Source organism: Elephas maximus, chromosome 9 (assembly GCF_024166365.1).
Source record: "Elephas maximus indicus isolate mEleMax1 chromosome 9, mEleMax1 primary haplotype, whole genome shotgun sequence".
Classification (NCBI taxonomy): Eukaryota; Metazoa; Chordata; class Mammalia; order Proboscidea; family Elephantidae; genus Elephas; species Elephas maximus.
This window is the reverse complement of record NC_064827.1, coordinates 75023562-75047355: the sequence shown is the minus strand read 5'-3', so window position 1 is coordinate 75047355 and position 23794 is coordinate 75023562. Positions and strand designations below refer to the sequence as shown.

The 23794-nt window shown below is 40.3% G+C and overlaps 1 protein-coding gene across 21 annotated transcripts in view; it reads left to right on the top strand.

Moving 5' to 3' along the window:
- The first annotated feature begins 304 nt into the window (after positions 1-304).
- Positions 305-23794, top strand: part of DENND1A (DENN domain containing 1A) — a 568035-nt gene continuing 544545 nt past the window's right edge. For 11 of the 21 annotated variants that reach the window (XM_049895674.1, XM_049895675.1, XM_049895681.1 and 8 more), the window contains exon 1: positions 5898-9491. In XM_049895674.1, the coding sequence (XP_049751631.1) occupies positions 9259-9491 (233 nt within the window). In that variant the 5' untranslated portion in view covers positions 5898-9258. Of the gene's footprint in view, positions 562-724; positions 809-5897; positions 9580-23794 lie in introns of those variants that run through there. The other 10 variants (XM_049895693.1, XM_049895692.1, XM_049895683.1 and 7 more) reach the window with 9 other exon arrangements.

Sequence of the window (23794 nt, the reverse complement as noted above, 5' to 3'; positions counted from 1 at the left end):
CAGGATCTGGGCTCTGGGATCTCTGTGGGATTTGGATCTCTTCAGGGGGGTTGCGTGTGGAGTTTTCTATGGGAGAACAGTGGGATGAGGGTCCTTAGGGGACTGCACGGGGAAGCCAAAGTCCGCGGAAGCTGGATGCGGGGAGCTTCGGCAGTCTAGCAGGCTGAAGAGCGGTTTCACTTTCCCCGCCTGTAGGCGGCCCCGCCTCCCGCGAGCGGACTACACTTCCCAGCGGTCCCCGCGGGCGGCGGCGGCGGTGGCGCGGGCGGGAGGGGGCGGGGGTGGGAGAGGCGGAGGGGGCGGCGCGCGCCGGGCACGCGCGCCGGCGACCATGGCGTTCGCCGGGTTGGAGCGCATACAGTAGCCCCGGGAGGCGGCAGCGGCGGCGTCGGCGGCGAGGGAGCGAACCTCAGCGGGCGGGCCCCAGCCTGAGGGAAGGGAGGAAGGGGCGGGGAGAGCGCCAGAGGGAGGCCGATCGGCCGCGGGCGGGCGGGCAGCGCAGCGCCGAGCGGGGCCCGCGGGCCCATGAGGAGGCCCGGGGACCATGGGCTCCAGGATCAAGTGAGTGCGGCCGGGCCGGGCCGGGCGCGGGGCGGCGAGGCCGGGCCAGGACTGCAGGCCGCGGGCCGCGCGGGGGACTTGTTGCCGGGACTGGAGGGGCGCCCCGCGTGCCAGCGTCACGCGGGGTGGGGGACGGTTGCCATGGCGATCTAGGGAGGCGCGGGGGTGGGAGGGCGCCGGTGGTCAGGTGTCGCTTCCTCACCTGAAGGCGGGAACTGCTGAGATTACAAGGTGGCTCCCACTCCAGGTTTGCAGAAGCCCCAGAAAATGGTCATAAAACTGTTCGGGGGAGGAGGGAAGGAAATCTCAGGAAGCAACTCCCCAGGTGGGTGTGTTTGGGGCACCCCTGAGTGTTGGCAGGCCCTGGGAGGTTGCTGTCTGGCTGCGTGAGGCCTTTGGCCCCCACAGAAGTCCCGTGAGGTTCTTAGAGGGAGGGGCTACTCTTGGGGTTAAGGTCTGGATGGCCTGAGGAGGAAGGCCCTGTCTCTCCCTCTTCTAGTTCCCTCTCTTATCTGTGAAAGTCTCCACTTAGAAAAGGCCAAAGGCTGTGAAGGAAGATACCTCTGTGCTGTAACTGAGCACCTGATTTTGATAATCTTTGCAAAGGTTTTGTAATCCAGTCTGGCACATCCCCTCCCTCATTCATTCACCTGGAGTCCCTGGTCAGGGGTTAGTTTTCTGGGAAATTGTTTATACATCTAACTTGAGAACTCCACATTGAAACATTGTTGCCCTCCTTCTAGACTTAGAAGTTGACTTTGGAAAGTGCTACTTTCATGCAGTCCGATTTGGGTGTGTTGCTTTGGACTCTATCTCCCCTCCCAGCTAGGTTTTCTTCCTGCCTCTCCCTTCCTCAGTCCCAGAACGTGAGATGCTTTATCTCTAATCACTAGCAAATGTTCAGTTTTTCTTTATGACTAATAGAATTGTTTAAGGGCATTTAAAAACAAAGTTGACAGCATAGGCTTTTCCTTAAAAAAGCTTTCATAAGACACTTTAAACCCTCTTACAAGAAAGTCTATGGAATGAGTGTATTTCAGCATTTAGAGAATTGTGTCTGGGGAAGTTTGGAAGGGGAAGGGCCTTTAGGGGGAAGTCTCATAATTATTGGAACATTGTATCTCATGTCCAGGTGCTGCCCATTCAGTGTGACCCTTGCCCAGCCTTGCAGTCCTCTGTGTGCTTTAGACCTCCCACTCACAAAATGTGTCTAATATGTGCTGCAGCAGCCCTGAGACATAGGCTAAACAGAAGTAGAAAAGTTTGCTTATGATAATGAAAATGGGCAAGTTGGATGAACGTGCTGTTAATTCTTCATTTTCGTGGAAATGAGGGAAAAAAGTTAGACGCATACTCCAAACAAGAGCTTAAGAGACTTGGAAGGTAAAAAGACATAGTTTGGGAGCATTGGGATTAAAGAGGCACTCCAAGTTTAGCTACTGATTCCAAGTAAGAGTTGTAAACTTGGATTTCAATAGCACTTAGAAATACTTTGCAGAAGCCATCCTAGAGTCCCAGAGTATGCTTTTAAGGATGCTTACCCTTCTTGTTAGAGAGAAGTTCAGAATCTTGCCTACATGAGGCAGTCAGTGTCAGAATCAGCATTCAAATCTAGCAAGTAGAAGTTCAGATGACTAGGCATCAAGTTCCTCTCTTGCTCTTGAATGTAGCAGGTTGACACACATTTCTCAATTGTGTTTTGTGGAACTCATCGCTGTAATATCTGAGCACTTGGGCAAGGGAACTAACTAAGGCATGAAATTTGTATTAAGTGTGAAATTAGTATAAAGAATAACCCCCTTGATCTTGAAACCAGACTGCTCCGCGATAAAAAGTTAGACTTGGAAACTGTGTTGTCTTTACTTATGGTGAGACTGAAAGAGAATATGAGGACAGAAGCTGTGAAAAGTAGTTGAGATTTATGATGACCGTGGTTTATGTAACTTCTAACTACAACTAGGAATGGGATAGACAGGTGGTGAGGGAACGAACCATCTACTTAGCAGCTGCCCTAGTTGTTGGAGAAAATTGAACTTTGGTTACTACTAACCATTCCGTCCCGACAGGACAGAACAGACCCCAAAGTATTTACCTGGCTGAGGTGAAATGTAAGTGTACAGGTGTTAATACTTAAGACAGTCTTGGAGAGAGGTAGACAGAGTACTCTGGGGCCCCTTGGAGCAGGAAAGCATTATGGCTCCCAGTGTTCTCTCTTGCTTATTATCTCTGATGCTATGTGACTGAGTCAGGCTGACAGTGTGGTGGAGTGAACTCAAACTTTGAAATCAGACCGGGGTTCTGTTGTCCGCTAACTGAAACTTTGCACAGATTACACCTTTCAACCTCAGTTTCCCTGGCAGGCAGACTATACCCATGTTTCAGGGTCATTATGAAGAATTAACACAGTACTAACATGAATGCTGGATCCATATTAAAAATTCAGTAATTGTTAGTTTTCTTTCATACTTTCTTTATCAAAAGACTTAGAACGTGAGCCTAGTCTATCCTGGTATATTTTATGCCAGAAATGTCAGAGAAAAGCATGTTTCAGTTAATGGAGAAGGAAGTTTTTTTTTTTTTTTTAGTTGTGCTTTAGGTGAAGGTTTACAGAGCAAATTAGTTTCCCATTCAATAATTTATACACAAATAGTTCTGTGACATTGCTTGCAATCCCACAGTGTGTCAGCATTCTCCCTGTTACCACCCTGAGTTCCCCATTTCTGTTTGTCTGGTTTTCCTGCACCTTCCTGCCTTCTCATCTTTGTTTTTTGGCTGATGTTGCTCTTTTGTTCTCATAGATGATTGTTCTAAGGAGCACTTTCCTCACAGGTGTTATTGTTTATTTTATAGACCTGTCTGTTATTCGGAGTTCTGGTGGCACAGTGGTTAAGAGTTCTGCTGCTAACCAAAAAGTTGGTAGTTCAAATCCACCAGGCTGCTCCTTGAAAACCCTTTGGGGCAGTTCTGCTCTTCTGTCGGGTCGCTATGAGTTGAAATTGACTCAACAACAATGGGTTTGGCTGGTTGGTCTATTATTCAGCTGAAGGGTGATCTCCAGGAGTGGCTTCAGTTCCAAGTTAGAAGGGTGCTAAGGGCCATAGTCTTGGGGGTTCCTCACGTCTCTCTCAGACCAGTGAGCCTGGTCTTTTTTATGAATTTGAATTTTGTTCAACATTTTTTCCCCACTCTAATTGAGACCTTCTGTTGTGATCCTGGTCAGAGTGGTTGGTAGCAGTAGTCGGGCACCATCTAGTTCTTCTGGTCTCAGGCTAGTAGAGGCTGTGATTCCTGTGGTCCGTTAGTCCTTTGGACTAATTGCTTCCTTGAGTCTTTGGTTTTCTTTACTCTCCTTTGCTATGAATGAAAAGAGACCAATAGTTGTATCTTAGATTGTGGAGAAAAAAGTTTTGATGATCAAGGAATTAGACTGTTAATGTATAAAACAGGACTTAACATTGTCTCATTTAAAAAAAAAAAAACTGATTAAAACAATACTGTGTGTAATTGTGAAGCTGATGTGTGTTGGATTATCAGTAGTAAAGTAGTTGAGTTGCTAGGCACAGATACTGAGATTTAGCACTTAATCAAACTTTCAAGCTAAAGTGGTGAGGCACGCACAATCTCTGTCAGGCACCGTGAGAACGCTTTATGTGAACCATATCATCAAATCCTCACAGCTGCCCAATGATGAAGGTGCTACTGCTTATTAACCACGTTTTTCAAATGGGAGAATGGGAGAGCTTATAGGCCTTAGGTTAGATACTACCCCCAGGAAGCCTGCCCTGATGCCAGGTCCCTACCTCCTACCATCCCTACCTCCACCTGGCTCAGGTACCCCTCATTTGTGTTTCTCTGGCCTGTTGTGTTTATCACTGTCATAGCACAAAGTCCAGTTCCTTGTCCCCTGTATTAAACCAGACATAAACTTTTTGAGAACAGAGGTAGTCTTATTTTTGTTTGAAGTTCCTTCCTCAACCCAGTACTTGGTGCATGTTTTTTTAGGAAGTTTGTAGAATGAATTTAAGAAATACATTAGGATCTGAATTAGAATCCTAACCAAGACTTAAGTGTACATAGCGTTCAAAGAACAACTTGGGTATTTGAGCTCTTAGGGAGGAAGAGTTTTTATGTTGGACTGGTTTTAAACCAAATTGCTATGCTCTAGGCTGGCTGCTCCTTACTAAAAAAAGTTCCTTCATTTTAATAAAGGAACATGGCCTTGCCTCAAACCAAATGTAATTAACAAAGGAAAGAGCAAGTCACCAGGATGCTAGTAGCACCCTGGAAAGCTCCTAAACCTTAAACCTGAGCAGATGTTTATCTGGAGTGATAAAAGAAGCAGTGATAACTGGCAGTGTTCCACAGGTATGTTTAAATCTTATTTAGTTTTTGAGCGATCCCAGTGGATTGGAATGTGGTTGATATGAAACAATTTAACTGATAGTGCAGACACACAGCAGGAAACTGTGTGGCGGTTTAATATTGCTTGTGGTGACATCCCAGAAATTGTTTTCAGGCACCAAATGCAGGAAGTGGGTTGTAAGTAATCGAAGAAAGTATTCTAAGTGAGTTTGAAGAAACCTGACACATTCATGGACTCAGAGAAAAGCTTTGCTAAGATTTGAAGGCATAGGAGCAGGACAGGGCAACTGAATTGGCCTTTATTCTGTATTAGTCCGTATACCAGTCTTTTGTTGCTTCCAGACTGTGATCTTTGTGAGGTTGGTGACCAAGAAATTCATTCATTCACCTACAATTGCAGTAAGAAGTGCCAAGCACATATAAAGTGCTCAATAAATGTCAGCCATTATTGTTATTATTGTCATAGTTGTGTGCCTGGCATTGTGCTCAGTACTAGGGACACAATGATGAAAAGATTTTTTTTTTGCTTTAAGGCCTTCCAAAGTACTAGTGAGACAGAAATGCAGAACAAAAACACTATCCTTTATGCCTCTCTTTCCCCCAGATTGCTATGGTAGAGGTGCAGCCAATGGTGAGTAAATAAATAGGTGAAGGAGAGACTGTCTTCCCAGGAGGGTCAAGGAAAGAAGGCTTTATCAAGGAGATAATGTTTTAGGTGAGACATGAGAGATGAGTAGGGATGTGAAAAGGCTAAAGGTGTGGCAGAGAGTAGAGGCAATAGTGGTGGTGATAAGGGCAGTGGTGGTGGTAATTGGGGGGACAGTGGTGGTGGTAATTGGGGGGACAGTGGTGGTGGGGCAGTGGTGGCAGTGATAGGGTAGTGGTGGTGGGATGGTGGTGGTGGTGATGGGGGCAGTAGTGGGGCAATGGTGGCAGTGATGGGGTAGTGGTGGTGGGACAGTGGTGGCAGTAATGGGGCAATAGTGGTGATGGTGGGGGCAGTGGAAGTCTCAACAGAGAGAGTAGCATGTATGAGGACATGGCATATTAGGGAAATAAAAATTATTATTTATTTATTTGGCACCTAAATGCCAAGAATTGTGGTAGACGTTGAGAATTACAATGGTGAACAATACAGATTCATTCCTATTCTCATGGTGTTTACAGTCAGGTGGACCTGACAGATAAAAAAAACAAGTCAGTTCATAGGGTTGTGGCAAACTGGGTGTGCTATAAAGGAAACAAACAAGATGTTGAGAGAGTATGATAGGAGTGGCTGTTCTAGTTTAGAAAGAGTGACAAGGGACAGCCTCACTATAGAGATGACATTTGAGCTGAGATTTAAAGTTGAGATAGCACTAGTCATGTAAAGAGACTGGGCAAAACTTTTCATTCCAGTAAAGGGTAGAACTTATACAAAGCCCTTGAGGTTGAGAAGGAGCCCTGGTGGCATAGTGGCTAAGAGCTATGGTGAGCTACAGCTGCTAGCCAAAAGGTTGGCAGTTTGAATCTACCAGCCGCTCCTTGGAGACCCTGTGGAACTGTTCTGTTCTGTCATATAGGGTCAGTATGAGTTGGAATCAACTCGATGGCAGGTTTTTTTAAAAATTGTACTTTAGGTGCAGGTTAACAGAACAAACTGGGTTCTCATTGACAATGGGTTTTTTGAGGTAAGAAAACCCTAACTTATTTCAGGAACTGACAGAAGGTCCACGGGTTTGAGTGGTGACTGATAGCAGAGAAGCTTGAAGTGAGGTCAGAGAGAGAGATCTTGGGGGAGAGAGAACGCAAGAGTGGCAGGTCTGATGGCAGGCCTCTGGCTCACAGGCTGTGGAGGCCAATGAATCAGGAGATCAGCAGGTAAGATAGCCATGGTAGTCTGAAAACAGCATTCTTGAGATAAAATTCTTTTAAAATTCATCCTTTTAAAGCATACGATGTTTTTTGTATATTCACAAAAGTGTGATTGATCACTACCATCTAGTTCCAGAACATTTTAATCACTCTATACCTATTTTTTTATACCTATTAGCAGTCACTTTCCATCCCCCCCAATCCCCCCGCTTCCCCAACCCCTGGCAACCACTAATGTACTTTGTGTTCCTGTATGCCTGTTTTGGGCATATCCAAAACCCAATGCCTTCGGGTTGATGCCAACTCATAGTGACCGTGTAGGACAGAGTAGAACTGCCACATAGAGTTTCCAGGGGCCACCTGATAGATTTGAACTGCTGACCTTTTGGTTAGTAGCTGAACCTTTAACCACTATGCCACCAGGGTTTCCCCGAGCAGAGCATATAAAAGGAATCACACAATATTTGTTCTTTTTTGTCTGGCTTCTTTCATTTAGTGTAATGATTTCAAGGTTCATCCATGTTGTAGCCTGTGTCAGTACTTGATTGTTTTTTATTGCCAAACAATATCCCATTGTATGGATATTCTACATTTTGTTTATCCACATTTTGTTGCTGGTGGACATTTGGGTTGTTTTTGCTTTTTGGGTATTATGAGTAGTGCTGCAATGAAATTCATGTACAAGTTTTTGCGCGTCTTACGTTTTCACTGCTCTTGGGTATGTACATTGGAGTGGAATTGCTGGGTCATGTAGTGACTGTATGTTTAACATCTTGCGGAACTGCCAAACTGCCTTCCAAAGCAGCTGTGGTGTCTTCTCTGTACTGTGGCATCTCATTTTGCTGTTGATTTGGCCCAAATGAGTTGCGTAGAAAACAAAGGATTAAACAGGTTTCTCAGAAGAGGTTGGGACTTGAACTGAAGGCAAAGTGAGATTTGCAGAAGGGAAGAGGGGCTCCCAAAGGAAGAATAGTGGAAGTTATATAACTTGAAAATGGGGATAAACTCATCTCGTTGTTTTCATATACAGAGAAGCAGCCTTGGTCTCTTAAGATAGCTCTGCTACAATCTTTTTTTTGGGCTGCTTTCTTTGAAGCCTGTTGTATAGCACAACTGATGTATCTCCCTGCAGTGTAATAAGAGTAGGAATTTAAATGTAACTTCTCCAGGACTTCTTCCTCTGATGCCTCTTCTCTTTTGTCTCTTCATAATGTTCACACCCCAGTCCCTAGAAGAGACTGTAGGAAGAGTTGGGGCAGTGGAACAAAAGTCTCTTTGGAGACCTAGGTTCTCCATTATTAATGCACAGGGTCAGCCACTTTTCTGGAAAATGTATTGGCGCTACTCCATCTTTCTAATCTTAGCCAATGTAGCCAACTTGGAGGGAGGGAGTCATATAGCAAATAGGAAGGTTGAAAGAAGGAAAGTAAAACCTGGAGTATTGCTCTAGGAAGTATATTTTTATTCAGAATATTAAATCTATAATAATATGTGTATACTCTGGGCTAGAATTCTGGTTGTAGGCTGAAAAGGTTCAGCCTTTTTCCTGGTTCTAGGAGAAAACCAATCTCTGGATTTGCAACATCCTTTTTTTCTTAAAAGGATTTTTTTTTTTGGAAATAGATACACAAGAAAGAAAAATAAAACATAGTTGGCCTCCTCAGCTTTTACTGGAATCCATACGGATTTTCTCCAAATATTCAGGACTTGTAAAGGAGCCAGATAAGGGAAGTAAAACAAAAACTATGTTCAAGATGCCTAAGTTCCTACAGAAAAGAGATTATATCCAAAAAATTATTTGTAAATTGGTTATGGCATTTGGAATGTATTTTTCTCTTAGGGATAAAGTTATGTATACATCATTGGCTGTCAAGGGTAAGGACGTTCCAGACAGAGGGAACTGTGTGTACAACAGACATAGGGAGATCAAAGTTACAGCTGCAATACAGGTTATGTGGATCAAGATTATAGGAGATGAGGTTGAAAAAAGTAGGCTTATGCCATTGGGACACAATCCTGAAGCATGAGCAATTGAACGGGTGACTTGGGGATGTTATATTATCAGATTTGGGTTTTTAGAAAGATTACTCTGGCAGCAGTAGAGTAGTGATATCCCTGGCTTGTGCAAGATGATCTGTTGGGGTGTGAGAAGAATATATTAGAACTTATATATATATATATATATATATATTTTAATAATTTTTATTGAGCTTTAAGTGAACGTTTACAAATCAAGTCAGTCTGTCACGTATAAGCTTATATACACCTTACTCCATACTCCCACTTACTCCCCCTCCTAATGAGTCAGCCCTTCCGGTCTCTCCTTTCATAACAATTTTGCCAGTTTCTAACCCTCTCTACCCTCCCATCTCCCCTCCAGACAGGAGATGCCAACACAGTCTCAAGTGTCCACCTGATGCAAGTAGCTCACTCCTCATCAACGTCTCTCTCCAACCCATTGTCCAGTCCCTTCCATGTCTGATGAGTTGTCTTCGGGAATGGTTCCTGTCCTGTGCCAACAGAAGGTTTGGGGACCATGACCGCCGGGATTCCTCTAGTCTCATTCAGACCATTAAGTCTGGTCTTTTTATGAGAATTTGGGGTCTGCATCCCACTGATCTCCTGCTCCCTCAGGGGTTCTCTGTTGTGCGCCCTGTCAGGGCAGTCATCAGTTGTGGCCGGACACCATCTAGTTCTTCTGGTCTCAGGATGATGTAAGTCTCTGGTTCATGTGGCCCTTTCTGTCTCTTGGGCTCATAGTTGTCATGTGACCTTGGTGTTCTTCATTCTCCTTTGATCCAGGTGAGTTGAGACCAATTGATGCATCTTAGATGGCCGCTTGTTAGCATTTAAGACCCCAGATGCCACATTTCAAAGTAGGATGCAGAATTAGAACTTATATTTTTATTTATTTATTTATTTTTTAAATTTTTGTGCTTTAAGGGAAAGTTTACAAATTAAGTCGGACTCTCATACAAAAACATATAAACACCTTGCTACATACTCCTAATTGCCCCCCCATGAGACAGCACATTCCTTCCCTCTAGAATTTATATTTATTTTTATATCAACTACCAAAATTTCTATTTTCTAAATGTATATGTATATACTAGGGTTGCTATGAGTTGAAATTGACTCAATGGCAGTGGGTTTTTTTTGTTTTTGTTTTAGGACATTCTTATAATTTATGAATAAATATGTAAATCAAACATGTGCTGAAATTTTTTACTGATAGGAAGGAATGCATAAAAAAAATGGAACCCACTGGTTTATGTAACTGTGTCATAGTTTATATTGCAGAAGATCAGGACTTGAAGTAAGGTTTTGATGGAAAGAAAAGGAACTGATTTGAGAGAGATTTTAGGTAGAATTGACAAGACTTGGTGACAAATGACGTGTTAGAGAAGAATTAAAGATGACTTGTCAAGGTTAGAGAAGTTATATTACAAATGGGATGTTTGTAATTTGAGAACTGGCTATATAATGTTTTTTATTTTTCTGGGGAAAAGTGAAAAGTTATAACTGGAGGAGGAATTTTAGTCTGCAGTGAGAAAGGAAGAAATCTTGGAGGGTTCCATAGTAAACGTGTGTGCTTTGTTTTGTTAGATAAGTAATACTTAGAGTGGGCTGGACCAGGTTGCTGAAGGGAAATCTGCCCATGTTATGTTTAGAGAGAGAAAGAAAAAACAAGAACCTTTGAACTCACTTTAGCCACAGGAAAGGTTTCAGGAATGTTGCATTGTTCTACCCTAGACTGTATGAGTAAATGGGAGGAAGGAAACCAGTCTTAGAGAAGATACTGTTTGACTCCAAACAAATAGTTGTACTGCAGGGTGTGAGAGGGGCTACAGGGATGTGGGCGTTAGAGACACTGAAGTTTGAGTCCCCAGAACTATATACAATCTCCACCTGAGTTCTAAATTTCTGAGCCTCAGCTTTTTCATAAAGGAAGGTAATAAATTCACCTTATAGGGTTGTTATGAGGAGCCTTGGCTTTGACTTTGGCCTTGGTGTGAGGTTTTGGCCAGCACAGTCTGGCACCCTGGCCATGTGATAACAAGCACACCTCCTGAGCTTGGGACTGATGCCCTGCCTTCAAGACCTTTAGCTTGACAAAGTTTTTTTTAGACCCTTTTGTTTTTTGGCAAAGTGCATGATCCTTAGGAACTTAGGATTCACCTTTTTTGTCATCAGGGTTATTGATACCATTTTTGTGCCATTTTGAAACTGGCTATACGTGGTGTGGTTCTTGGACTTGGCCATGTCTGCAGTGCAGTCCGCAGCTCAGGAGCTGCCTGAGACTAGAAACGAGTCATATCTGGATTTTGATTTTTTAAAAATAGTATTCTCCCTTCCCTCTCCCTCATCCAGAGTTTTTAAATGCTTTTCATTTTTCTTGTGTTATTTGCTTTTATGATGTCCTTAATTTTTTCCAAACTTGAAATTGTAGTTTTGTAGAGGCTTTTCCTTCCCTCTCCCCCTCTGTTCTGATCATTATAAAGGTGGCTGTATTTTAATTCTGGAATGTCCCTTCACTATTACTCTGGGATTTTATTATTTTCTGGCTCCTGTGTTATTGTTTTGTTATAATTTGTTTTCTGGAGTATATACTCAAGTTCTATAGGAGACAACCACACCAGTGGGCTTGTAGAAAGGGTACATAAAAGGTAAACTTTGAATTTTTATATGGCTGAAAAATATGTCTATTTTCTCACATTTGATTAATAGTTTGTATGGGCACAGAGTTTTAGGTTGAAAGAATTTCCTCCAGACCTTTGAAGATATTTCTCCACTGTCTTTTAGCTTTTGCTGTTACTGATGATAATCTGATTATTTGTAGGTACTTAACAGTATATTTTCCTATGAAGGTTTATTTATTTCCTCTATGCTTGCACCAGTACCACTTTATTTTAATTTCTATACCTTTAAAATAAGACTTGTTATCAGGTAGTGTAAGTCCTTCAATTTTGTTGTTGCTCTTCAGATTGTTTTGAATACTCTAAGCCCCTTGTATTTTCATATAAGTTTTAGAATCTGTCAGTTTTCACAATTTTGATGGAAATTGCATTGAGTCTTTAGGTTAATTTGTAGCATTGCTATATATAATATTGACTCTTCTAATCCATGAAAATGGTATATCTGTCTTTAAAAATCTTATAAAATTTCTCTCAGCAGTGTTTTGTAGTTTTTAGTGTAGGGTCTTGAACATTTTTGTTAGATTCAATCATAGGTTATGATACTTGTTAATGATATTGCTTTTTAAATCTTCTTTTCTAATTGTTGCTAGCATATAGAAATACGGTAGACTTTTTTGGGGGGGGTATATCAATCTTGTACTCAGTAACCTTGCTAAATTTACTTATTAATTCTAATAACTTGTTTTTAGATTCTTTTGCAAATAATGACAATTTTACTTCCTCCTTTCTGATCCTTCTACCTTTTATTTCTTGCCTTATTTCACTGGCTAAGACCTCTGGTATGATGTTGAATAGGTATAGTAAGAGCAGATACACTGGTTATGTACCTGAATTCAGGACAAAGTGCCAATATCTCACCATCAAGTATGTTGATAGCTGTAAGCTTTTCTTAGATGCCCTTTATCAGGCTGAGCAGCTCCTGTCTATTCCTAGTTTGCTAAGAGTTTTTATTATGAATTGATGCTGACTTTATCAAACACTTTTTCTACATGTATTGAGATGATATATTTTTCCTGTTAATGTGGTGAATTACAATGATGTTCCAATAATGTCCTTTGTAACTGTTTGTTTTGATCCTGGGTCTAGTTAGGGATCGTATGTTGTACTTAGCTGTCATGTCTCTAGTTTCCTTTCATGTAAAACAGTTCTGCCCTTTTTTATCTCTGACATTGGCTTTTTAGAGAGTCCAGATAAGTTCATTTATAGAGTGTCCCATGTTTAGGATTTGTCTTATTGTTTTGTTTTGTTTAAATATTTCGGCAAGAATACAATATAAGTAATGTGTCTAGTGCCAGGCATTTAAAATTAAAAAAAAATTTTTTGCTGAAAATATATACAACAAAACATACACCCATTTGACAGTTTTTACATATACGGTTCATTGACAGTGGTAACGTACTTTCACATTGTGTCACCATTCTCCCTGTCTCTGCCCGTATTGTTTCACCACTGTTAACTTAAACTCTCGGCCCCTTAAAGTTCTTTTCTGTGTTTTAGAGTTACTATACTATAGTCCATTTAAGGGGAGCCCTGGTGGTGTAGTGGAAACCCTGGTGGTGTAGTAGTTGAGTGCTACGCCTACTAACCAAAAGGTCGGCAGTTCAAATCTACCAGGTGCTCCTTAGAAACTCTATGGGGCAGTTCTACTCTGTCCTGTACGGTCGCTATGAATTGGAATCAACTCAACGGCAAAGGGTTTGGTTTTGGTTTTTGGTGGTGTAGTGGTTAAAGTAACTGACTGCTAACCAAAAGGTCAGCAGTTCAAAACCACCAGCGGCTCATTGGGAGAAAAACTTGGCAGTCTTCTTCCATGAGGTTTATAGTCTTGGAAGCCCTATGGGGTCTCTAATGAGTCAGAATCGACTCGATGACAGTGTGTTTTTAGATGAATTGTCCATTTCCCCACAGATAATTCTTTAAAAGAATGCAGTGCTCAACGTGAACCTTCTTTATTGAATGAGTTAAAATGTTGTTTAGTTTATAGATGACTTCATGGGATAGTTTCAGTTCTAGGCTTAAAGTTGTTTCCAGGCAGTAGATTCAGAGGTTTCCTCCAGTTTCAATGTATCCAGTAAATCTGTTTTCCAATAAGAATTTGAAGTTCTGTTCCACATTTTTTCTTCCTTTTAATGAAGATCCAGCTATTGGATCCTTGGTCAAAATGTTCAGTAATGGTAGCCAGACACTCCATTTCTTCTGGTCTCATGGCAAAGGAGGTATTAGTTCATGGAGGCAATTAGATCAGCAGACTATTTCTGCCTCTGATTCCTGGGTCTTCTTCCTCTCTTGCTCCCGGCAAATAGGAACTGATTGATGCCATGCATTTTTATTATCCTGGAAAGCCACCCTTTTTTCTTCTATCCTTTTTTCATAAGGCTCATATTTGTTGTCTTTTTACTCCCTTTTCTCTCATGGCTTTCTGATCTTGTTTTGTAGTGGTCAATGTTGTTTTCTACTTAAGAATGCCAGTTTCTTGAAACACATTTCTTAATGTTTTTCAGAAATGCATTCTTCTTCCGAGAGGTGACTTTCCCTTTCCCTCATTTGCAGTATTTTAAACAGGTCTTTTATTTTTCATATACCCTTGAGCAAGATGAGCTTGACATTTAGTGTTTGCCACAGCTGGGATAAATGGGTTACCATGGGCAGTATTCTTCATGCCTGTGTGTGATGGTCAGACCCCCTTCTCAGATCTGTAGCTGAAGAACTGGTTCATGCTCTCCGTGCCCAGTTGAATTCCTAGTGACTAGTTGGTGTATCGACTTGACGGCACACAGCGAACAAAAAAATAAAGTAGGGATTGGCACTGCTGAGGTAGAATTTTATTCTCTCAATGCCTGTTACTCTGATATTTTGAGCCAATGACATACAGAAGAAATGAAAATTCCCAGAGTGTACTCTGTTAGAGTTCTTCTTATCTCTGTCCTCACACTACTTTATGTGTATAATAATTATAAGCAATGTAACTAATTTTCAAAGCGATTAAGGGATTAGGTAGTTCCTCCACTTATTTATCAGTCTGTCTCATTTTCTCTGTCTTCTCCCTATGTGTGTGTGTTCCATGAGTTTAGCATGAATTGAAGGGAAAAATGACTGAAGGTGGGAGGACAACATGTTATAATAGAAGAGAGGTAGTGAGGCCTGGTATTTGGAACTGTTCTTCCTTTTGTTTTGCCTGGCACTGGCCTTTTTTTTGGAGAAAGATGTGGCAGTCTGTTTTGGTAAAGATTTACAGCCTTGGAAACCCTATGGAGCAGTTCTACTCCATTCTGTAAGGTTACTGTGAGTCAGAATCAACTTGATGGCAGTGGGTTTTGGGTCTTTATTTTAAGAGTCCAGGTGTCAGTGAGAGTTGTCAGAAGTAGTATCAGAAGATCAGAAATTCTTGACAACCAGATGGATGATGACTCCAGGGTTTGTAGTCTGGGTGACAGAGAAAAATAAGGAAATTATCAGGGGGAAATAAACAGTTCAACTTGGGTTATATTGAGTGTGCGGTTACTAAAAGTTCTGTACTTGGGGACTTTTCCAGGGGCAATTGAAATTTGGACTTGAAGCTCATGAGAGAAATGAGAACTAAAGATACCATTTGGGAGTCAATTACAGAGTAGTGAGAAGTAAAGAAATTTCACAAATTTTTTGGTTGAAAGTAGGAGGGAGGGAAGGATCAGTAAGATGTTGGAGACATCTCATTTCCTAAATCCAGACATCATTATCTTGTTGATTCATTTACTCATCTCCTTTGCTGTCCTCTTTGCTCAGGTCATTATGTTCTCTTACCTTAATGACTGTAATTCCTCCTGACTAGGTTCTTTCTACCACTCTTACCTCCTTGTAGTCCGTATACAGAATCCAGTGTGAGTTTTTCAAAGGGCAAATTTGATCACGTCAGTTCACTGTTTAACATCCTTAAATTGCTTTGCATTTGCTTCCAGATTAAAATCCACACACCTAACATGGCTTACAAGGCCCTTTGAGTCCTCGACTTTGCCTGTTAATATCAAAATAATGACTAAATTCATTGAATGCTTTTGAACATTAGCAGTTATTGTTCTAAGTACATTTATTATCTTATTAAATCTTAATACTTATTCTCTCATTTAACCCTCATTAACAGCCCTGTTCAGGAGGTACTGTTATTATCCCCACTTTACAGATGAGAAAGACTCAGAGGTTTCCATTTGCATAAGGTCACACACTAACAAGTGGGGAGGGTAAAATCTTAAATGCATAGGATTAGTCACCATAATCCTAATCACCATACCTACCTCACAGGACTACTCACTATAATCTTGTGAGGTAGGTACTGTTAATACCCCCTTTTACAAATGAAGTGACTAATGTCAGTGATGTTGTTTACCCAGGGCATGTAGGTTATATGTGATGGAGTTGGAATTGGAACCCAGATGTGTGTGAATCTTGAGCCACACTCTCTTCCATGCTAGTCAGACCCCAGCCTCATCCACAGCAACTCTCACCTCTCACTTCCAAGCACACATGTACATACCCTTGGTTAACTTCTACCCATTCTTTAGGTTTCCACTCAAATAGAGCTCTGGCTGAGAAGCCTTCTTTGAGCATCACCTTTGCTCTTCCTGCTGCACTTGGAAGCTCTTTGCCCAACAGCTTTGGCTGATATTGTTCATTGATTGTCCACAGTCTGTGAGCTTCATGAAACCAGGTACTGTGAGGATCTTGTTCACTATTATACCTTGAGTGACTTTCACAGTGTGTGGCATATAGTAGGCACTCAGTTAATATATATTAAATAATTAAATAAACATTTAACTCAATATAGAAGTCAGGTATTGACTTGGTTTCATTCTTAAAGGAGCATAACTAGTAGACTATTCATATATTCAGCTCCCAACTACCTACGTTTGTGACAGTTCCAAATAACTGATAATCCCCAAATCGTATGGTTTTTATTATCTCCTTTGGGATTATAAATATTTATATTTCTGTTATTTTTCTTAGGCCATTGTTACGTTTATTCCTGGAGTAAATATTGTTACCCAGCAGACTAAGACAGTCCAGAATATGTTGGTTTAACTGGAGGAGGCAGTCTAGGATATCTCACTTGCCGTGACTAGAATACAAAGTCAGTCATTCTTAAACTGATGGGTGAAAGTTCTTTATACTTTATAAGTTAGTTATTCTCTTCGGTTTCACAGGTTAGGCAGTCATAGCCTGGAATTTAGGAGGAAGAAATTTATATTCTCATGGCCCACGTCTTAATCTTTTCTCAGGCAAACTGATTTGACCTTTCCCTCCTTGGTCTGACTTCCTCATTGGAAGAGTTTCATATTGCACAGGGAAGAACAATTTAGCAGGAATATAAGTTGCAAATTATTAATTCAGTGGTGTTCAAACATGTTCAGGTGATGGAGTACCTAAAAGTCATGGTATTCTGTGGAACACTGTGAAATATTTATATATTAAACTTCAAACTACATTTTTCCCCAAGTCAGGTACCCTTTTATATTATATTCTAAAATAGATAGGGAGTAGCAGGTGAGGGAGGTTTAAGAAAAATTTCTTGCAGGAAAACTTAAAAGTGGAAAAATTGTATTACCTTTATTTTTTCATGCAAATTGGAAAAAGCCATTTTTGGCACCTTAGTCTAGCTCCCAAGCCTACAGTGTTTCAAATAGCATAGTTGGAGGACCATTAAATTAATTCAATATGGAAAGACAGAAAAAGTTGGAAGTGAAAGGTGATGATATCAATTTGGGAGTCTTAAAATATGATTGACAAAAACTGGTCAGTCAGGAGGGAGAGCTGGAACTGAGGTCAAGAGGAGGGAATTTTGTTGATCGTGAACTAGTGTTAGACCAAGTAGAAATATTATACAGTAGGCAGTTAGAAGGTAGGCTTAAAACAAACAAACAAAATCCCTTGCCGTTGAGTCGATTTCCACTCATAGTGACCCTATAGGACAGAATAGAACTGCTCCCATAGGGTTTTCAGGGAGCGGCTGGTAGATTTGAATTGCTGACCTTTGGTCAGCAGCTAAAGCTGTTAACCACTGCGCCACCAGGGCTCCATTTTCGTGCCTGTTAACATATAAGCCTCTCAATAAGTGTTGGGCGAGAGGGTAGAGATTTGGAAGTCATTGACATGGATGAGAAAGATGAAGCTATGAAAGCTGTTTTCAGGCTGAATATGGTAAAGAGAGGTTCAAGGGGAAAAGACAAGACATATGTAAGTAGTGTAGAATATTGTTGGGAGGTCATTTGAAATGAGAATCCAGAAAAGATGATTAGTTTAACAGTGGGCTATGAATCCCGCCTTTGAGGGCATTGTCTTGATATGGTGTTAAATTTATCTGTTCATTCAAGGCAGAATTCTGAGCATTATCTTTAATATCTTCCATGTCTTTCATCCCTCCAATCTTTTGGTAAAATGCTGTCAAATTTACTTTCTTAACTAAGACACAAAAAGTACAAACTATAAAAAAAATTAATAAATGGTATTTTATCAAAATTAAAATCTTTTGCTCTCAAAGCACACTGTTAAAAAAATGAAAAAGCAAGTCACAGACTTCTAAACTCAACACATTTGACCAGTTCTATTTTCACGGCTGACTTCATGTAAAACAAATATCCAACATATGTATGAAGACCTCTTATAGCTCGATAAGATAATCCAATAAGGAAAAAAATGGACAAAAGGTTTTAACGCTTTATCAAAGAAGATATAGAGATAGCAGATAAGCATATGAAAAGATGCTCAACATCCTTAATCATTAGGAAAATGCAAATTAAAACTACAGTGAAAAAGCCCCTGCATACCTAATAAAATGGCTAAAATTAAAAAGACTGACAATATCAAGTGTTGGTGAGGATGTGGAGCAACTAGAACATTGCTGGTGGATGTACAAAATGGTACAGCCACTTTGGAAGACAGTTGGGTAGCTTCTTATAAAGTTAAACATACTTTAACATGTAACCCAGTAATTCCATCCCTAGGCATTCATTACTCAAGAGAAATGAAAACATTCTGTGGCGTTTCTTCATTCCTGGTGTTCCAAGTTTCCTTCTGGTATCATTTCCCTTCCTTTACAATTTTTTCTTCAAGTTTTCTTTTATGCATCCCAGTCTTTCTCTTCTCCTCCTGAGACTCTTGTAACATGAACCTTAGACCAAAGTTTATTGAGGTTTTGTTAATTTTTTCAGTCTTTTTTTTCTCCCTGTTGAGATTGAATAGCTTTTATTAATATCAATATTAATATATTATTACTGACTCTTTCATCTGTTATTTCCATTTTGCTATTGAGCCCATCCAGTAAGATCCTTTTTTAATTTAAAAAAAAAAAAAAATTTCATTTGTTGTGTATTTCAGTTCTAAAATTTCCGTTTAGCTTTTCCATGTCTTTGCTTAGGATTTCTCTTTCCCTTCATTCCAAGAAGATTTGCCTTTACTTGTTGAAGCCTTTTCATAACAGCTTCAAGTCTTTGTCAAATAATTCGAACATATGTGTCATCTCATTGGTATCTGTTGATTATCTTTTCCCTTGTGTCTTGGTTTCTTAGTGCTGCTATAACAGAAATACCACAAGAGGGTGACTTTAACAAATTTATTTTCTCACAGTTTAGGAGGCTAGAAATCTGAATCCAGGGCACTGGCTCTAGGGGAAAGGCTTTCTTTCTCTGTTAGCTCTGGGGGAAGGTCCTTGTGTCTTTTCAGCTTGAGTTCCTTGGTTATCTTCTTGGCATCTATCTTCCCCCATCTGTGCTTGCTTGCTTCTGTGCCTAATCTGTGCTTTTTATATCCCAGAAATTATTGGGTTTTAGCCACACCCTACACTAATATGGCATCATTAACATAACAAAGAAAACCCTTAATATTCCCAAATGGGATCATGTCCACAGGCATAGGGGTTAGTATTGGCAACATGTATTTTTTGGGGGACACAGTTCAATCTATAACACCTTGTGAGTTGAGATTTTTCATGGTTTTCCATATGGTGAGTAATTGTGGATTGTATTTTGGGCAGTTTGAATACTGTATCATGTTATAAGACTCAGGATCTTGTTTAAATTCTATGGAAAGTGTTAATATATTTGTTTCAGTGGGGCTCAACCTTTGTCAGGTTAAATCCACAGGTTCTGATCAGCCTTTTGTGGGTTGTGGTTTCAATGTCAGTTCTGTTTTCAAAGCCTTTGCAGTACTATTTGAATCTTTCTTACCTTTGTGCCTTTCATTTGCCAATCTGGGACCTGGGTAAGAGTCTATCTTTTAATTCAGTTCTCAAACCCTTTGGTATGGTGTTCAGGATCATATCCATGCATGTGAGCCCAGGAGTTCATCCAACTTAATGGGGCTGTTTTCCTGAGCTCCTGTTTCTCTACTAACCCTGTGCCTTCGAGTTGATCTTCCTAGTTTTCTGGGGCCTCCCTTTTGTCCTGCCAGCCACGAAGCTAGGGCTTTATGTATCCTGTTCTGCTGTGCACTTTACATGACTGCATCTGCAGCCTGGGCCTAGCAGTAGCCGCAGAAAGGAAAAGAGAGTAATGGGGGTTTGCCTCAATCTCTTGAGACCACACCTCCTGCAATAGGAGAGGAAGTTACTTCCCTCCTTGATTTAGGTGTTGGAATCAACTTGACAGGAAAAGTTTTTTTTTTTTCTTTTATACCTTGCTGCTGCCACTGTCATTTTCAAGAAACCCCTTTCCCATCCCTTGAGCCTAAACTAGAGGGTTTGTAATGGAGCTCACCCTCTCCATGCTAATGCCTCCTTCCAGTTTTGGGGCTGTCTTGAGTCCATGCTGAGGGATACTGAAGGGAAAAAAATGGTAAACTCACCACTGGTTTGGTGATACTTTGAATTCTAGTCTCCTACTCCAGTTCACCTGCAACTGTTTATTTTGTAGGTTCCTTGAATTGCTGCTTTATGGATTTTGCCCTGGTTTTATAACTGCATTTTATAGCTATGGGAGAGAAAGGGTGGAGTATGCCTACTACATTTCATTTGGGATCAGAATTCCTAGTTTTCTTTTTATTTAGCCAGCTTTGTGTTCATTGGACTTAACTGAATGTATGGATGGGTATCTGTTATAAGTTCTGGAAAATTCTCAGCTATTTTCAGACCAAGAGCTAAGTGAAAGTGGGAACCCAAAAAGGCAACTAGAACACTAACTCCAGCTTTCTAAAACCAGCTATTGCTTGTGCTCCATTCTCTTCTTATCTTCTGGAATATTGATTAGTATGTTGTTTTTTTTTTTATTATGTTATACTTTCTGTGTCTATCTTTTGTGTCTTTTGCTTTCTTTTTTATATTTTGTGTCTCTTTTTCTGAACTCTTCTGGGTAATTTCTTCATGTTTACTAATTCTTTGCTTGTACTTTTTTCTGCTATTAAGACACCCATTGGAGTCTTGGTGGCACAGTGGTTAAGAGCTATGGCTGCCAACCAAAAGGTTGGCAGTTTGAATCCACCAGCTGATTCTTGGAAACCTTATAGGGCAGTTCTGTTCTGTCCTATAGGGTTGCTGTGAGTTGGAACTGACGCAGCAGCACCTAACAACAGCAAGGCATCCATTGGGTTATTATTTTCTTATTTTGAGAAATATTTTGGTCTTTTTCAATTTTGCTTGGTTGTTTTATGGTTTCTTGTGCTTTGCTCATTTTCAGTCCCTTTTATTTTTTTTAAGCTTATTAAATGTTTATTCCGTAGTCTGTCTCTGATAATTCCAATAGCTGAAGTCTTTTGTAGGTCTGATTCTGCCATTTTAATTTGGAGGTTCTTTTTTATGGGCCTTGTTTCCTTGAGGATTTTCCAATTTTGACTGTTTAAGTTCATGTTTCTTTGAATTCTTTGTGAAAAATTTTTTTGAGGCTGAGGATGAAGTGAGATTTTCCAGAGATTTACATATTTTTTTGTTGGTATACTGGGGCCAATTTTAGTTTGGGACTACTTCACCTTAAATTTTTGGTTCGAGGTTTATTTTGACCATTCGGTAGCCATCCTTTGTGAGGACTGCTTGTGTTTGAACTTGCAGAAAGATTTTTCCTTCTTTCTCAGTGCCAAATTTTGTGACAAGTGGTTTTCACTGAGTTCCTGAGATGTATGTGTGTGTGGATGTGTTTCTTTCTTGATACTCTTTAACACTGAGTGTATAGCCCTTTGTAGTCCCAGCTTAAATTGCAGGAGAGGGGTGTTTTATTATACTTTCCATCTTGGCCTGAACCTTAGTTTTGTCTCGTATTCCTTGACTATCGTTAAGCTGGGGTAATGAAGCTTGTGTTGGGTTATGCAAATGCCTTCAAGGAGAAAGCAAGTTTTTGTGTTCTGGTTACCCTGTTGGGTTCCTGCATTCACTTAGGTCTTAGTTTGAATCTTCCTTATTTTCTTGCAAGCTCATCAATGTACTTATTTGAAAAGATGGAAAAATCCATTATTTGTAGTTGCTTTCAATGGAGGATCAGAAGGTACTTAGCCTGTCATACTGCCAGGAATAGAGTTTTCAGTTTGCAATCAGTCTAATTTAGTTATTACACTTGAAACTTTGCATGAACATTCATGCCTCTGTATTTTTGCTCAGGCAGTTTCTCCTGCTTAAAATCCCCTCCCTCCTCCCCACCTAGCCCATTCCTGTTCATCCTGCAACGTTCAGTTCAAGTTCCATTTATTCCTTCATGCATCTCTTGAATGCCCTAGCTCAGTGGATCCCAAACATTTACAGTTCCCGTGCTAGTAAAAACTTAAAAACAATTTTTATAGAACCACGTACAAAATAATCTCCTGTCACCATTACTTTTGCAAAGAAATTGCATTTTCATATCAAAAAAGCAGGAGGAACATAATGTCAGATTAAGGATAATCTTAAAAATTGAATTAAATATCTTTATATCGAAAACATACTATATTATCTCTGTTTCTCTCATATTGCTGTGGACTGAAAAGAGACTCATTGTAGAGTGTTCGTGGCTAATATGGGACCACAGACTTATCCCAGAATGATATATTCAACTTGCAATCCACAGCACTTTACCACTTACGTGGCGTCTAAGCATGTATTCCCTCATGACAGCTCTTGTCTGACTGTTAGTACCTTTTCATTTTTATTTTGTTTTGTCTCTTGACTAGGTTGTAAGCTCCTAAAGAGCTGTTATATGTATGTATTTAGATTACTCATAAATATGTGTTGAATGAGTTAAATTTAGATACTTCAGATGATGGTTGAAACCTGGAAATATTTATGGAGCACTCATTTGAGTATATTACAGCTCTGAATGTTGTTTATTTCTCGTGGTAAAAGAAGTTTTAATATGAATCATGAGTTGCTTACTCATTTTTCTTGTACTCTTCTGGGAAATTCATTCACTTACCAAACTGACTGAGTACTTCTTAAAAGCCAGGCTTTTTGTTAGGGGCTGGGAATACAGAGATGAAGAGGGACAAGGTTCCCATTCTAGTGGGTAGTATGTATATAAGTAATATATAATAATATAAGTAATATAAGTAAAGAGCACAGAATGCTGCCTGAGAAGGCCTTATATGAGTGAGAGCTTTATTATTATTGTTGTGGGAAAAATATATATAACAAAACATTTTCTATTTCAGCATTTTTTATGTGTACAATTCATTGATATTAATTACGCTCATTATACTGTACAACCATCACCACTATCCATTTCCAAATTTTGTCATACTTTTGACAGAAACACAGTGCCCCTTACACAATAACTCCCCCTTTCCTTCTCCCTCCTCTCCTGATAAGCACTAATAAACTTAGAACAGACTTTGAGTACCCCCCCCCCAAAAAAAACCAAAAAACAAAACTGTCAAGTCAATTCAGACTCATAGCAACTGTATAGGACAGAATGCTGTCCAGACACTGCCATTTACTAGACATTTGTCCATGGGCAAGCTATTTAATGCTGCAAATACTGCCTACCTCACAGTGTTGTTTTGTGAATAAAATGAGGTCCAGTATATAAAGTGGTTAGCACAGTGTCCAGCCCTTTTGAAATAGCTCCCGACACATGCCATTTGAGTCGATTCTGACTCATAGTAGAAATCCCATGGGGTTTCTAAGACTGTACTCTTTGTGGAAATAGACTGCCTCATTTTTCTCCTGCAGAGTGGTTGGTGGGTTTGAACTGCCGAGCTTTCGGTTAGCAGCTGAGCTCTTAAAAACTGTGCTACCATAACAATACGGGAGAGATCAGCACAACTGGACTAAACCAAAAGCAAAGAAGTTTCCTGAATAAACCAAATGCTTCGAAGGCCAGTGTAGCAGGGGCGAGGGCTTGGGGACCATGATTTCGGAGGACATCTAGGTCAATTGGCATAATAAAATCTATTAAGAAAAC